Source organism: Pseudorasbora parva, chromosome 4, assembly GCF_024679245.1.
Source record: "Pseudorasbora parva isolate DD20220531a chromosome 4, ASM2467924v1, whole genome shotgun sequence".
NCBI lineage: Eukaryota > Metazoa > Chordata > Actinopteri > Cypriniformes > Gobionidae > Pseudorasbora > Pseudorasbora parva.
This window is the reverse complement of record NC_090175.1, coordinates 5560709-5578213: the sequence shown is the minus strand read 5'-3', so window position 1 is coordinate 5578213 and position 17505 is coordinate 5560709. Positions and strand designations below refer to the sequence as shown.

General features: G+C 39.6%; 2 protein-coding genes across 3 annotated transcripts in view; one reads left to right on the top strand and one right to left on the bottom strand.

Moving 5' to 3' along the window:
- Positions 1-650: 650 nt before the first annotated feature.
- Positions 651-3284, bottom strand: rasd2b (RASD family member 2b). Its single transcript, XM_067440664.1, has 2 exons — positions 2502-3284; positions 651-1665 (listed from the first exon to the last, which is right to left on the bottom strand). Exons 1-2 carry the CDS (start codon positions 3280-3282, stop codon positions 1130-1132), a joined length of 1317 nt encoding a protein of 438 aa, XP_067296765.1. The 5' UTR covers positions 3283-3284; the 3' UTR covers positions 651-1129.
- Positions 3285-4984: 1700 nt separating this feature from the next.
- mycbpap (mycbp associated protein) overlaps positions 4985-17505 on the top strand; it is a 35959-nt gene continuing 23438 nt past the window's right edge. For both annotated transcript variants that reach the window (XM_067440662.1, XM_067440661.1), the window contains exons 1-7: positions 4985-5079; positions 5194-5281; positions 9099-9241; positions 9316-9481; positions 9560-9666; positions 11917-12094; positions 14324-14439. In XM_067440662.1, the coding sequence (XP_067296763.1) occupies positions 5194-5281; positions 9099-9241; positions 9316-9481; positions 9560-9666; positions 11917-12094; positions 14324-14439 (798 nt within the window). In that variant the 5' untranslated portion in view covers positions 4985-5079. The remainder of the gene's footprint in view (positions 5080-5193; positions 5282-9098; positions 9242-9315; positions 9482-9559; positions 9667-11916; positions 12095-14323; positions 14440-17505) is intronic.

Sequence of the window (17505 nt, the reverse complement as noted above, 5' to 3'; positions counted from 1 at the left end):
GGATGGGTGGGTGGATGGATGGATGGATGGATGGATGGATGGATGGGTGGATGGGTGGATGGATGGATGGATGGAAAGACAGAGAGAGAGAGAGAGAGAGAGAGAGAGAGAGAGAGAGAGAGAGAGAGAGAGAGAGAGAGAGAGAGACAGGGAGACAGACAGGGAGACAGACAGACAGACAGATAGAGAGAGAGACAGAGATAGAGATGGAGAGAGAGACAGACAGACAGACAGACAGACAGAGATAGATAGATAGATAGATAGATAGATAGATAGATAGATAGATAGATAGATAGATAGATAGATAGATAGATAGATAGATAGATAGATAGATAGATAGATAGATAGATAGATAGATAGATAGATAGATAGATAGATAGATAGATAGATCGTTTTTCCAGCGGCCGTCTTAAGGTTCATTTCCTCTCGTCTTTCACTCAGCACATCCTGTGTGTGTGTGAAGGGTCTTTATGCAACAGAAGAGGAGTCAAGGCTTCATCGTTTCATCTAAACGCCCACATGCTCTCAGTAATTTATTTATTTTCTCTGAATGAATCGTGACACACTCTCTCCACTGCAATACGCGGGTGAGGCGGCCTCTGTCCCTGAAATGCACTCATCATGACATCATGTTTTTTGTATGAAAACGATTTATTTAAACTGTGTACAGATATTATACATCATCACATGCATTCAACAAACCAGCAGCTTTCCCCATCACCCCCAGCGGATCTGAACCATAGCATGGCATAAAGTCCATTATTATGTCTCGTTTTTCACTCCAGTCGTTAAATATGGCGTCTACTTTAAGGCAACAAATCAATTACTGTTCGAGTTTTACAACATTAAATCAAAGCTAAAGTTCAGATAAATCTTTGATTGTCCCTCCTTCATTCAAAGACGTAGAGTTACGCGTACCTGACTCAATATTATTTTAATGGCTTTGCAATGAATCCAACATCATCATGAACTATATAAATACATTCAAATGGTACCGTGTGCATCTTATAGGCCAGGATTAAAATGCGATGGTCAATCTCATATCTTATAATGTGATAAAAAGGGGTGTGATTCATCCATATTGGTAATGTTGTCTGTGGAAACGGTGAGCATTGTCTAGTGCTTGGTTTCACTGAATCGGACACTTGTCCAGCACTTTGCCTTGTTTTCTGTTGCCTTTGGGACCGAGAACCAGCCGCAGGTCAGTGCCGAAGCTCGGCCTGCGCGCCAGCGGATAGATCGCGCCGCACGGACCTTCGCACGGAGCCTCGCACGCCGCCGCTTTGCTCCCTTTGTCCGCCTGCCGCGCCGCCCGGAGCGCCTGGTACGAGCGGATGGACACTTTCCGGTGCTGCGAGGGTCCGGTCTCCAGCGGGAGCCCGCCGCGCCGCGCCAGCGCCTCGAACACCTGCTCCAGGTTCACGCTGTCCTTGGCCGAGGTCTCGAAAAGAGCGCAGCCGCTCCCGAAGGCGCGGAGCACTTCAGTCCGCGACACCGCGCGCTGCTCCGCGGGCAAGTCCACCTTGTTGGCGCAGACTACCGTCGGCACGCACACCTTCTGTTTATGCAAGGCCGCTTTGGCCGCTGCGATCTCGGCGTGCAGAGCGCGCACCTCCTCGAACGAGCCGCGGTCGTCCAGACTGAACACGAGCAGGAATATATCACCTGAAACACAGAGAGAAGGTCAGTATCTGACACAAAACAAGTGTAGAGTCAACACAATTAAATCAAGCAAAGTTTAAAACTGTTTACGCTAATACAACCTTAAAAATAAAGGTGCCGGGAAGAACCCGGTCCCCCAAAGAACCGTTTTGTGAAAAATAACCATTTTTCTAACCATTTTATAGTTTAAAGAACCTTTTCGCACTACAAAACCTTTTATGCAATGGAAAGGTTCTTTGGATATTAAAGGTTCTCCAAGGAGCCATACACCCTGCCGAACCTTTATTTTTAAGAGTGTATAAATATAATCATTCCTAATGAGATAGCTCATCATTTACTCATACTAAAGTCTAACCTATCCTGCGTTTCTATCCTCGGTTGAAGATATTTGAAAGAGTGTTTGTAATCGACACCCATCGACTTCCAGAGTGTTTTGAGTCAATGGGTTTGATTTCCAACAGAAAATCTTCCTGTGTGTCCAACAGAAGAAACTCATAGAGGTTTGGACTAACTTTAGGGTGAGTTTTTAGGGGATCTATCCCTTTAAGTACGTACATTAGTTTTCTCTATGAAAAGAACAAGAAAACCAGCCAATGTAGTGTATTTACGTTTTTCTTTGGACTTTAACCAAAAGAAAAATGATTATTCTTGTTCTTGGAGCCATTTTATTTTATTCTAGATATGAAATCTGAGACTTTTGGGTGATGCTTGGATGCTTTGTATGAATAAACAACTAAATGCTGCATTAAATATGTTCAGAACACAAGGAAGAGCCATAATCCTTTTACAGAACCCACAACTCCTAAACAACCCGAACTGAATTGTTGACTTTTACGCACCGGTGAGGATGGAGAGTCTCCTCTTGGCGGGGAAGCCCCGTTCCCCGGACGCGTCCAGGATGTCTATCTGGTAGGTCTCGCCGCGGATGTGGTAGAGTTTCCGGTGGAAATCCTCACACGTGGGCTCGTATCGCTCCTCGAAGCCGTCGCGGAGGAACCGGCGCAGGATGGAGGTTTTCCCGACGCGCGGCGCGCCGAGCACGACGATGCGTCGGCAGTTCTGCGGCTTGGTGCCTCCGTGCGGCTCGTTCGCCAGCGGCTGGAGACGCGCGTGCCCGTGCAGGACCAGCGCGGCCAGTTGGTCAAGAGGGGACTTTTTACAGTCGATGGGCGGATGCGCTTTACCCAGACTGGACGCGCGCACCACCCTCGCTTTCTTCTCCTGCTGTTTCAGCTGCGTCGTGGCCAGTTTCAGGATGCCCATTCCTGCTTTGGAGAGCGTGCTGACTTTGAACCCGGTCGCGCAGAGTCTTTGCGTCGCGTTTTTGTACGCGAGGAAGACGCCGGGCGAGCTGGCACCGGGTAGAGCGCGAGTCTGGTGCTGGATCACCGCGTTCACACTCTGGCGCAGGTCCATGACGGGACACATTGAAGACAGGCAGATTTGACTTGTGTTTGTTTGATACATCCACCTCAAGCTGTGCAAGTGTATCGCACTTCTGCGCGCTCGGCCAGCGCGCCACTTATATACCCGCGTCCGCGTCATCCGCGTGATTGACAGGTGCGCGCTATGCGTGTACCCGCGAGGAACAAAACGTTTTGCGGCGCAGTGCACGATCATATAGGACGATTCTCAGAACAATAACTGCTCATAGTAAAGGCAAGGCAAGGCAAGGCAAGGCAAGTTTATTTGTATAGCACATTTCATACCCAATGGCAATTCAAAGTGCTTTACATAGAAATTAATTAAAACAGTGGTAACAAATGCATGAGAAAAAAAAAGAATAACATAAGGACGAATAAAGAATTAAAAACAAGCATAGTTAAAACAGTCGTAAAGATATAGTAATTTAAAAAAATAAAAAATAAAATAAAATAAAATAAAATAATAATAAGATAAAATAAAATATTAATAATAAAAAAAAGTCTGTTTGATGAGGGTTAGTTGGGACAGAGAAAAAAAGAGCAATATGTATTCTTGGATTAAAATATAGGCTATCCAAAAAACACAGTGTTATATATTTGGTTGACTTGTGTACTTTTATGTAAAGTTTTTCAAAGGATGTTTAAATCCGGAGATATAAGCAATTTTAACGCCTATAAATGACACCATACCTGTGTTACCCTCGATTTCCAGGTTTATTTCATAGAAACCATGGAAAAACCAAAGCCGCTTTAATATCTGATGTGTTTTATTAGACACTGTTTGGATCATTGATGGACAGAATCTAATGATTGTTCTCCAGCTCAACACATCCATCCTCTCCACTCCATCCTCAGATGTGTGAGATGATAAAATAGACCTGCGTTCCCACACTAAAGGATGAGCGGAAGAAGCAGACAAAGCTCTCGTCTGAGCTAGAACAAAAAAATCGGACTTTTTAAAATGAAAAAATCTGCGAAATCCAGGCATCATCACATCTTTGTTTCGAGTAGGCGGCCTCTAGAGGTGAAAAATTACATATTGTGGCTTTGACATCAAAGAAAAGAGAAAAAAAGTGAATAAATACATTTACACCACGGTAAAATTTGGAGAATATGTTTATGTATGCATTTTATTCAAATAGCGAATACATTTATTATTAATGAATCAATATTTTTAGGACTAAAAAAAATATATTTTTTGATCTGATAGCGGATACGGATGCATGTGAAAGACTACTTTCATACATTTTAGAGAAAAAAAAATCTTAATATCATATTTATACCAGTGTATGTTTTTTTGTTTTTTGTTGTTGTTGTTGTTGTTTTTCTCGTCACAAGACTCAAAATGGCTTCCATATGTTAAGTTTATATATATTTATATTTCTGAATGTGAAACATTCAAAACATCCCATTTTTTTTTTTTTTTTTTTAGATGTTCTTGCTTGGTCAGAACCTTCAAAACTTTCAAAACTTTATCCTGGGATCCAGAAAAATTCTGGAAATCAAGAGTAGAGCATAAGAAATAAAAAAGGGGGGGGGGGGGGGGTATTTTATTAAACGAAATGAAAAAATTAAGATTATGAAAAACGATCTTAAAAGTTATTACAAAGGGTACATTCATTTATTAGGTCTGTGTTGGTTAAGCCACACTTTGTATTGACTTTTAAATAAATAAATAAATAAATTAATTAATAGAAATAATCCATTAAGTAATGTATTTTTTTTATGTGAATGTATTCGCGTCGCGATCCAAAAGCAAAACAATTGGCAAATTAATACTAATTTGGAAACACAATGCTTTTTCTGTGTTTTTGCTCCCTTTTTATTTCTCCTCATAGCGGAGAAATGCTATAAAATATGATTTTAAAACTTACCTCAGCTTACCGTGTCAGTTTCGGTACCTGCCTGGATCCTGCGCGCGCAACCCGTTGCTACGACAACGTGGAAGGGGCGAGCTGTAAACAAACAGCGGCAGCAGGAAGTCTTCAACCATGTAAACTTTCTCTGCAATAAAACCTTTACTAATGAAATGCGTTTACTTAGAGTCTAAGACGATCTTTACCAACACATAATAACTCATGAGGCATGTGTGATTGTTTGTTTGTAGATGGTTTGCTTGAGCTCTGGCTTCATGGCGAGCGTCAAATCAACCAGCAAGATTAATAAAAGAGAATCGAGGACTCGGACTCCATCAGGTAACACTTATTAACCATATCAATAATAACTTCTTAACATGTTTATTCACTCAAACACGTGATTAAACCGAGACCAAGCTCGTGATACAGGTTATAAAGTGAATATTAGGACACAAACCTTCAGTCAGAGATGATCAGATCACGTGATCAGGTTTGTTTGGTTCATCCCTAAGTGACATTTCTGCACACACTGTGTGTACATAAGCTTTGAATTGTGTTTGTGTGTCACAGTCTGGTCACTTTTTCGTTTCCCATGATGTTCCTGTCCAAAAAGAGACATTTGATGTCCTCCTGTGAATCCTCTGGGATCAATTGTACCTTTCGCTTGTCACCACCCTTAAAAGGACATCTTAGTACCTTTTTTACTCCTAAAAGGTGCCTATTAGTACTACTATGAACCTTTTTGTTGTAAAAATGGTACAAAGTTGTCCTTTTAAGGATACTGACCCAGGGACAACTTGTTACGATTTTAAAAGGTACAATTTTGACACGCTTTTTCTCTGTGTGCTCCTCTGTATTTCTGACATCCCATCTGTGAAACAATACAGGATGTTCCCACTCCTCCGAAGGAAAGGCCGGGAGATGGACACTAGAGGACATTGGGATGTGTTTTAATGGGATAAAACACGCTATTGTGTTTTTACCATGGCAACGGGTATCAGTCTCCAGAGCGCTGAGGATGTGCAGGCTTATATAACAACATGTCAACTCTAAATGACGGTGTGTGTGTGTGTGTGTGTGTGTGTGTGTGAGTAAGTACACTGGGTCAGCTGTATAGTGACTCATTAGTATTAGCTCTCATCTGTGTAGGCTGCTATCCTCTCTGTTTATTAAACACACTCACATTTGTCTTCTGGTGGGACATCCATTTTATAGTTTATGTTTAAATATTTAAACTGTTTTAACCTCTGGCTTTCTATATTTTAATCAGGACAATATTATATTAAATGTACAATATACTATAATAATGATGTAATTACATTTTTCAAATCATATTTAAAAATGTTTTTCCAAATTACTTTATATATATAGAATATTTCTGTAATATAAGTAAGGGATAATGTCCGCCCAGCCGGTTGTTATCGCAGAATAAACCCCGACAGAGTGATCAGGACCCCGAGGCGAAGCGGAGCGTCACTCTGAAGGGGTTTATTCTGCGATAACAACCGGCTGGGCGGACATTATCCCGCTTATTACACGGCTACTAGTCTCAAATAAATTAAACACTAAATATTGTCTTGAGATTAAATATTTTATTAGCTCTTACGCAAAGCTTCAGCGAAGAAAAACAGTTCCAACCTGCTTTAAGCCTTTATCTATTGCTGCTAAATGTTGAAAATGAATGCTGAAAGGGTTAGTTCACCCAAAAATGAAACCAAGCCTATGATTTACTCACCCTCAAGTCATTATAGGTGTTTATGACATTCTTCTGTCAGACAAATACAATCAGAGTTATATTTAAAAAGTCCAGGCTAACGTTAATCCCAGCAGTAGTTGTAGTTGTGTTTGAAGTCCATAAAAATGCAGCTGTCCGTCAAATAACGTGCTCCACACGACTCCGATGGGTTAATAGAGCCTTCTGATTCCAATCGATGCGCTTGTGTGAGAAAAATATCCATATTAAAAACGTTATAAAGGAAACCTGCCTTGAAGTCTTCCATTGTAAACCCACGGCTGCTTAAGCCACAAGATGGCGCCAGCGTTAAGCATAGAAGTAGTACCGGTCAAGATAACTCGCAGTACCCGTATGAGCGGGTGTTATCTGGAAATAACATACCGCTGGAATGCGTGATTGACCAATCAGAATCAAGTATTTCACAGAGCTGTGTAATAATATAATTTAATATAATATACATTTTATATTGCACTCATTTGAATTTTATATCCAAATTTGTAATTTTTATATATTTTTTTTATTATATTATTATTTCTATAATACATCGTTATATTGCACTAATGTTAATTTTATATCCACTTTTTTGTCATTTTACAGTACAATATTAATTACAATATTTATATAATATATTTTTTTAGCATAACAAATTCATTTGTTATATTTTACTAGATAATTTTATATATATATTTATATAATTGTATATATATTTGCTTAATTTTATACTTTAATTAATATTATATTAAATGTACAATATACTATAATGATGTATATTTTATAGATCTAGAATATTTCTGTAATATAATATAATATTATACATTGTTTTATATTGTGCTTATTTTAACTTTTTATCCAAATTTTTTCATTTTTTTATTATATCATTTTTGTACACCATTTCTATATTATTATATAATATATTAAACTGTTATATTGCGCTATATATATATATATATATATATATATATATATATATATATATATATATATATATATATATATATATATATATATATATATACAATTTTATATACAATTTTATAAAATTTTTACATTTTATATTTACATTTTTTCCAGTTTTTCAAATTACATTCAGTTATTTTTACACAATTTCTGTAATATTATGTAATATATTGTAATAATGCACTAATATTGACAACTGTCAATAATAATTTGGGACGCCTGCCTCTACATGCACATGAACTTTAATGAAAGCCTATTCTTATTTATCTTTATTTGTTCTAAATACAAATAGTATGATTAAAATAGAAAGCCTTATTTTATTTATTGATGAATGTATTTTCCGGTTGAGGAAATGCTCTAATGTTCTTCTGTCACACCGGGGTGTGTTTTGTCTCCGAGCTGAAGCTTTTTTCATGTAAGCCGCTGGTTTGCAGCCATTGTGTGTGTGAGTGCGCTCCGAGGTGTTTCCGAAACACTGTCAGGTTTGATTGAATATCAGATATCATTATTTCCCCTCATGGCTTTACGTCAGGGGTTTTGTCCTGCTGCTTTGATAGTCACTTACTGACATTTACCCCAGCAGTGCTTGTGTTTTTCCTTCTTTTGTTCGTATTTGTTTTGTTTTCTCCTGACAAAGAGTCGTGGTTTGTAGAAGTGACGTGTTGTGATGATCATGTGGCTGTCGGGTGTTTGTGTTGGATTGATGATCGTAAGTGTAATGTTGTGTATTTGATGAAAGGAGAGGAAAATTCATAATATTTACACTACAGTTCAAACATTTTGAGGGATTTTAAATAAATTATTATTATTTTTTTTTATCAAGGACCCATTAAATTAATCAAAAGTCACAGTAAACACTTTAATAAGGTTAAAACATATTTCTAAAATGTTTTTAAATGTTGGAATATGAAATGTAAAAAAAATCTATCTATCTATCTATCTATCTATCTATCTATCTATCTATCTATCTATCTATCTATCTATCTATCTATCTATCTATCTATCTATCTATCTATCTATCTATCTATCTATCTATCTATCTATCTATCTATCTATCTATCTATCTATCTATCCAACTATCTATCTATCTATCTATCTATCTATCTATCTATCTATCTATCTATCTATCTATCTATCTATCTATCTATCTATCTATCTATCTATCTATCTATCTATCTATCTATCGATCTATCTATCTATCTATCTGTCAGTCTCTCTCTCTCTCTCTCTCTCTCTCTGTCTGTCTCTGTCTGTCTGTCTGTCTGTCTCTGTCTGTCTTTCCATCCATCCATCCATCCATCCATCCATCCATCCATCCATCCATCCATCCATCCATCCATCCATCCATCCATCCATCCATCCATCCATCCATCCATCCATCCATCCATCCATCCATCCATCTCATCATCTGTGGGTTAGTGGCGAGTGTCTCATCATCTGTTTCTCTTCTCTGGTGTGTGTCAGATAAGAAGCTGATGAGAAGCTGTGAGGAGATCTCATCCTCATCCTCATCATTATTATTATGTGTGGGTGAGGACGATCACAGCCTGGCTCTGAACGGACACGACATCCAGAGGCTGGCCATCACAGCACAAGACCTGGAGAGGGTGAGTGTACTCCTCCTTCACACTCAATCTCGGTGTGTTTTCTCCTGCATTGATCATGTCTTCGTTCTGTGCAGCTGCGAGTCCCTAAACCGCCGGCAGATTCCCAGAAGCCCACATCCATGACCCGCGTGTGCGTCCGTAAGACACGCCCCCCAGACGAGCTCAGCAGACAGGTCAGGGTTACCGTAGCGAGGCCCCTCCCACACGACGAGGCCCCGCCCTGCTCATTTGAATATGCAGGTAGGGTAGGGATGGGCGTGGCTGAGGAACAAGAAGTTCATGTGATCAATGTTTTTGACTCGCTCTTTGTGCACAAAGGTCCCGGTGGGCCGCGGTTTGACGCGCAGGGGATGGTGCTGCCGCACAGCATTCTGGGAAGCTTGGAGGATTTTAGGACAGAGATGCAGCTGCGAGGAGAGATGGAGGTGAGAGTCGTGGAAAGCTAGAAGCCAAAAAAGGCCTGACAGATGTTTGTGAAGTTTACATTTCCCGGCATCATTTGCTGAATGATACCCAATACTTGTTTCTTCATCATTTCGCGGGGCTGATTCCCAAAAAAGTCTCTTTTTTCTCATAAACTGGTGCATTTTAAAGCATTTTTGCTTTCCACAACCAGTTGTATTGTGAAATAGTCTCGCATTGCCCCTTAATGACCAGAAAAACTGGCACAAAGACATAATTCATATTCGTTTATCATAAACTTGTGTTAATATAAAGTACATCACATCGTTGACATCAAATGTATGTAATGTTTTTTTATATATTTTTTATATTTTTCCACTCCTTTGCTGACTGTAAGTTAAATGATACATTTTGAATACTTATTTTTGTCATTAAAACAAAACAAAATAGTAAAAACTGAAAAAAAAACGGTATGTGATGGAATATTTTTATTGATATTTTTGAACTCGGCATCATCAAATTAGGGATTTTTGTCAATGTGTAGCTCTTTATTAGCCTGGATGGCAGCCGAACTCAGCCCTACCCACAACATTTGAGCTCGGGCGGTTCGGTCTGGCCTCGATTCATAGAGGAGTGATTATGTCGGAACAGAAACTGACCAATGAGATCATCAGGGTGGGCTTTAGAAGATGACGGACAGATGATCAACAGAAACTGACCAATGAGATCATCAGGGTGGGCTTTAGACGATGACGGACAGATGATCAGCAGAAACTGACCAATGAGATCATCAGGGCGGGCTTTAGACGATGACGGACAGATGATCAACAGAAACTGACCAATGAGATCATCAGGGCGGGCTTTAGACGATGACGGACAGATGATCAATAGAAACTGACCAATGAGATCATCAGGGTGGGCTTTAGACGATGACGGACAGATGATCAACAGAAACTGACCAATGAGATCATCAGGGCGGGCTTTAGCCGATGACGGACAGATGATCAACAGAAACTGACCAATGAGATCATCAGGGCGGGCTTTAGACGATTACGGACAGATCATCAACAGAAACTGACCAATGAGATCATCAGGGTGGGCTTTAGACGATTACGGACAGATGATCAACAGTAACTGACCAATGAGATCATCAGGGTGGGCTTTAGACGATTACGGACAGATGATCAACAGTAACTGACCAATGAGATCATCAGGGTGGGCTTTAGACGATTACGGACAGATGATCAACAGAAACTGACCAATGAGATCATCAGGGTGGGCTTTAGACGATTACGGACAGATGATCAACAGTAACTGACCAATGAGATCATCAGGGTGGGCTTTAGACGATTACGGACAGATGATCAACAGTAACTGACCAATGAGATCATCAGGGCGGGCTTTAGACGATGACGGACAGATGATCAACAGAAACTGACCAATGAGATCATCAGGGCGGGCTTTAGCCGATGACGGACAGATGATCAACAGAAACTGACCAATGAGATTATCAGGGCGGGCTTTAGACGATGACGGACAGATGATCAACAGAAACTGATCAATGAGATCATCAGGGTGGGCTTTAGACGATTACGGACAGATGATCAACAGTAACTGACCAATGAAATCATCAGGGCGGGCTTTAGACGATGACAGACAGATGATCAACAGAAACTGATCAATGAGATCATCAGGGTGGGCTTTAGACGATGACGGACAGATGATCAACAGAAACGTAATCATCACGTCATCAAAGGGGCTTGGGTTATATTTGTTCGAATCCTAAACGGAGAGCTTGTTTGTATCTGCGTTCACCTTCACTATTTCTCTCAGAAATGATGATCATGTTGGGTAAGTACTCTGTACAAAACCCGCCAACTACAGCCCAAAACAATAGCTTCTCGGGGGCTCCTCTGGAAAAAAAAAGGTGTTTGGGGGATAAAATGTGTGTTATTTTGGCAAGGTTGCCTCCTGAAATTCACTCTCATGGGTCTATATATCACATAATAGTCGCTTCAACCCAGACATAGAAAACAACCCGCGGGGAAAAAAACGCGGACTTGGCAACACAGTGCAGTTGAGCTCAGTTGACATCGCTTCGTTGCTCTGATTGGTTGTTGCTCTGTCCAATCGAGGTCTTTCCTGGTTCGGTTGAAACACGCCCCATAATCACAGCCCAATGGAGCATCAGACTCATATTCTGACTAGAATTGAGTATGACCACGTCAGGCTAGGGCTGTATTATACTTGCCGGTAAATGTTCTCCTCTTCAGCTGGTGGAGCGGATACCAGACGCTCAGCAACTGCCCCCTCTAGTGGTGGAGGCTGAGAATGACGGTGATGATAAAGCCGAAGATCATTCAGAAACGGGGCGGAGCCACCAGAGCCACGCCCTCCAGCACTGGTACCGCCACATGACGGAGAGACGCCGACAGCAGGACTTCATTTCACGTGAGTCCGTCTGACGTATTTCTCCTCATGTATTTTTTGGCCTGTCAAAATTAATCTGCGCACTTAAGATATTAATGAAATACATTTGAGTCTTTTAAAATAGCGGTGATAATACTACAGTCACATTTCATTTTGATTACATTAAAATTGTGCTGGAAAAAGTGTGAAGCTCTTGAATATTACTCTTAAAAGGTTGTATTAATAATGTAAAAAACATTCTGCCACAATACCATTTTTACAGTTAGAGTTGCTCCATGGTGAATGTTGGTGATTTGTGGAGTGAAAAGCTTTCTATAACTTGTTTGTTCATGCACAATGTCTCTCCAGGTTTCACGATAACACGGGTTGATCTTATACAGAAAGTATTCACAGTGCTTTACGTTTTCCATATTTTGTTATGTTGCAGTTCATTCATATTCATATTTAGTTCCTCAATTCTACAAACATACCCCATAATGACAATGTGAAAGAAAAGGATTTGCAAATGTATTAAAAACAAAATCACAAGTATTCACAGCCTTTGTTATGACACTCAAAATTGTGCTCAGGTTCTCCTGTTTCCACTGATCATCCTTAAGATGTGTCTTCATCTTGATTGGAGTCCACCTGTGGTAAATTCAGTTGATTGGACATGATTTGGAAAGGCACACACCTGTCTATATAAGGTCCCACAGTCAACAGTGCATGTCAGAGAACAAACCAAGCCATGAAGTCCAAGGGATTCTCTGTAGACTCCGAGACAGGATTATATCAACCCAGATCTGAGGAAGGGTACAGAAACATTTCTGCAGTATTGAAGGTCCCAGTCATCACAGTGGTCTCCATCATCTGTAAATAGAAGAAGTTTGGAGCCATCAGGACTCTTACTAGACCTGACCGCCGGCTAAACTGAGTAATCAGAGGAGAAGGGTCTTAATCAGGGAGGTGACCAAGAACCCAGAGGTCAGTCTGACAGAGCTTCAGCGTTTCTCTGTGGAGAGAGGAGAACCTTCCAGAAGAACAGCCATCTCTACAACTCTCCACCAATCAGGCCTGTGTGGTAGAGGGGCCAGACAGCCCGTCTGAAGTTTGCCAAAAGGCACCTGAAGGACTCTCAGACCATGAGAAACTAAATGATCTGGTCTGATAAAACAAAGATTGAACTCTTTGGACTGAATGGCAAGTGCTCATCACCTGACCAGTCCCATCCCTACAGTGAATCATAGTGGTGGCAGCATAATGCTGTGGGGATGTTTATCAGTGGCAGGAACTGGGAGACTAGGATCAAGGGAAAGGTGCATGCAGCAATGTACAGAGACATCATTGATGAAAACCTGCTCCAGAGCTCTCTGGCCCTCATACTGGGGTGAAGGTTCATCTTCCAACAGGACAGTGACCCTAAGCACACAGCCAAGATGACACAGGAGTGGCTACGGGACAACTCTGGGAATGTCCTTGAGTGGCTCAGCCAGAGCCCAGACTTGAACCCGATTGGATATTTCTGGAGAGATCTGAAAATGACTGAGCAACAACGCTCCCCATCCAACCTGATGGAGCTTGAGAGGTCCTGCAAAGAAGAATGGGAGACACTTCCCAAAAAAAAAAGGTGTGCCAAGCTTGTAGCATCAAACTCAAAAAGACTCGAGGCTGTAACTGGAGCCAAAGGTGCTTCAACAAAGTATTGAGCAAAGGCTGTGAGTACTTATGTACATTATTTTTTTCCCGTTGTTTATTTTTTAATACATTTGCAAAGATTTCAAACAAACTGAGGTATTGTTTGTAGATTTGAGGAACAAAATAATTAATTGAATCCATTTTGGAATAAGGCTGTAACATAACAAATGTGGAAAAACTGAAGCACTGTAAGTGCTTCCCACTAGCTCTCGTACTTTCGACATATTTGCTAGATGAATGCAAACTGCTCTCAGACAGCTTGAACAATGCATTTGACTCAAATAGGTGTGTGAGCACCCCAACAAGCACCTTATGATGGGATGCAGATCTTTATATAACTAGTGCTGCAGTCTGGTCTCCATATATGGAGAAGCTTTGCTATTAAAAGTGATGAGTCAGTAATGACCGCAACCCATTCCAGACCGTATCAAAGGCCCTTTCCTGCAGCCCACCTTTATGTGTCTTATTATCCTCACACAAAGCACCAAATCAGCTCTGTAACTGGATTATATCCTGTTAGGATGATATTCATCTGATCAAAAGCTCAACACAAAGACACAACTGCGTGTGTTTCAGGGCTCCTGCAGAAGCCAGCGGCGTCTCTCCTGATGAACCGCTCCGACGGTTTCAGACGGATCCAGGAACAGAGGGACCGGATTCACAGAGGACTGTCCGATCTGCACACAGAACATGTGAGGCTCGCTTTACTCTGTGTTTAAACACGTGTCAGGTGATAAATCTCATTTACTGGGCCTGTTCGCAGCGGAGCACAGGTTAGGTTTCCCATGCATCTGTTCTGTATTATATCAGAGCATGTGGGCGGAGACAAATCAGATTGAATCACTCAGAGTTTCCTCTGCTCAGACTGTTTCTAGGTAGGAGTTACTTGTGTTGCTTCTTATATTTGTCACAGAACTGCCCTTTGCATTCACATGTACTAATTTTACAGAGCAACAGAAGAAAAATGCACTGAGATTAACATTTTGTGAGCAATTAGAATTTTTGTTTTTGAATAAAGTCTCTTCTGCTCACCAAGGTTACATTTATTTGATTAAAAAATACAGTTAAAAACAGTAATATTGTAGAATATTTTACAGTTTGAACTGTTTTCCATTGTAATATATTTTAAAGTGTATTTTTATTTTTTTCCTGTGATACAGAGCTGCATTTTCAGAATTTAAATTAGATCTAGTTGCCACAAAAATAGTTAATTTTTTTTTGAGTGACCAAAAAAAGTCACTTCTATTTAAATAGTGCTTTATAAACTGCTTTAAAGCGCTTTACAGTGATAAACAGGAAAATAATGATGCAAACTGAATTCAATTCTGCTGTAAATCAGCTGATGCCTATGAAAGTTTTGACCGATGACCGATAATTATTGCCGATATATTGGCCGATAAATCTAAATCCAAATGTTTATATATTTTTTTAAAAGCCTGATTACAAAACCAGAAGTCTCTCCATTAAAATCCATCTCCCAAGCACACAATTATAATGTTCTCCTTATGATTTTATGTAGCCTATATGACAGACTTGCACTGAACTGTATTTTCCTTTTTGAAGTGATTTCAGTCATATTTCAAGCATTTCAAATCCATCATGTGAACAGTGTGCATCTCAGCTGAAGGAAATAATACATTATTTATCAGCTTTAATACATCGGCCACATGTTCTTATCAGGCCGATGAAATTAAAGGGACAGTCCCCCAAAAGTGAAAATTAGCCCATGATTTACTCACCTAAACCCTAGGTGTATATGACTTTCTTCTTAAGACGGATACAATCAGAGTTATATAAAAAAAATCCAAGTTTTATAATGGCAGCCCAAAAAGTGCATCTATCCATCATAAAAGTGCATCTTTCCTTCATAAAAGTGCATCTATCCATCGTAAAAGGGCATCTATCCATCATAAAAGTGCATCTATCCATCATAAAAGTGCATCTTTCCATCATAAAAGTGCATCCCTCCATTATAAAAGTGCATCTATCCATCATAAAAGAGCATCTATCCATCATAAAAGTGCATCTATCCATCATAAAAGTGCATCTATCCATCATAAAAGTGCATCTTTCCATCATAAAAGTGCATCTATCCATCATAAAAGTGCATCTATCCATCATAAAAGGGCATCTATCCATCATAAAAGTGCATCTATCCATCATAAAAGTGCATCTATCCATCGTAAAAGGGCATCTATCCATCATAAAAGTGCATCTATCCATCATAAAAGTGCATCTTTCCATCATAAAAGTGCATCCCTCCATTATAAAAGTGCATCTATCCATCATAAAAGTGCATCTTTCCATCATAAAAGTGCATCCCTCCATTATAAAAGTGCATCTATCCATCATAAAAGAGCATCTATCCATCATAAAAGTGCATCTATCCATCATAAAAGTGTATCTATCCATCATAAAAGTGCATCTTTCCATCATAAAAGTGCATCTATCCATCATAAAAGTGCATCTATCCATCATAAAAGTGCATCTATCCATCATAAAAGGGCATCTATCCATCATAAAAGTGCATCTATCCATCATAAAAGTGCATCTGTCCATCATAAAAGTGCATCTATCCATCATAAAAGTGCATCTATCCGTCATAAAAGTGCATCTGTCCATCATAAAAGTGCATCTATCCGTCATAAAAGTGCATCTGTCCATCATAAAAGTGCATCTATCCGTCATAAAAGTGCATCTATCCATCATAAAAGTGCATCTATCCATCATAAAAGTGCATCTATCCATCATAAAAGTGCATCTATCCATCATAAAAGGGCATCTATCCATCATAAAAGTGCATCTATCCATCATAAAAGTGCATCTATCCATCGTAAAAGGGCATCTATCCATCATAAAAGTGCATCTATCCATCATAAAAGTGCATCTTTCCATCATAAAAGTGCATCCCTCCATTATAAAAGTGCATCTATCCATCATAAAAGTGCATCTTTCCATCATAAAAGTGCATCCCTCCATTATAAAAGTGCATCTATCCATCATAAAAGAGCATCTATCCATCATAAAAGTGCATCTATCCATCATAAAAGTGCATCTATCCATCATAAAAGTGCATCTTTCCATCATAAAAGTGCATCTATCCATCATAAAAGTGCATCTATCCATCATAAAAGTGCATCTATCCATCATAAAAGGGCATCTATCCATCATAAAAGTGCATCTATCCATCATAAAAGTGCATCTGTCCATCATAAAAGTGCATCTATCCGTCATAAAAGTGCATCTATCCGTCATAAAAGTGCATCTATCCATCATAAAAGTGCATCTATCCATCGTAAAAGGGCATCTATCCATCATAAAAGTGCATCTATCCATCATAAAAGTGCATCTATCCATCGTAAAAGGGCATCTATCCATCATAAAAGTGCATCTATCCATCATAAAAGTGCATCTTTCCATCATAAAAGTGCATCTATCCATCGTAAAAGTGCATCTATCCGTCATAAAAGTGCATCTATCCTTCATAAAAGTGCATCTATCCATCGTAAAAGGGCATCTATCCATCATAAAAGTGCATCTATCCATCATAAAAGTGCATCTGTCCATCATAAAAGTGCATCTATCCGTCATAAAAGTGCATCTATCCGTCATAAAAGTGCATCTATCCTTCATAAAAGTGCATCTATCCATCGTAAAAGGGCATCTATCCATCATAAAAGTGCATCTGTCCATCATAAAAGTGCATCTATCCGTCATAAAAGTGCATCTATCCGTCATAAAAGTGCATCTATCCGTCA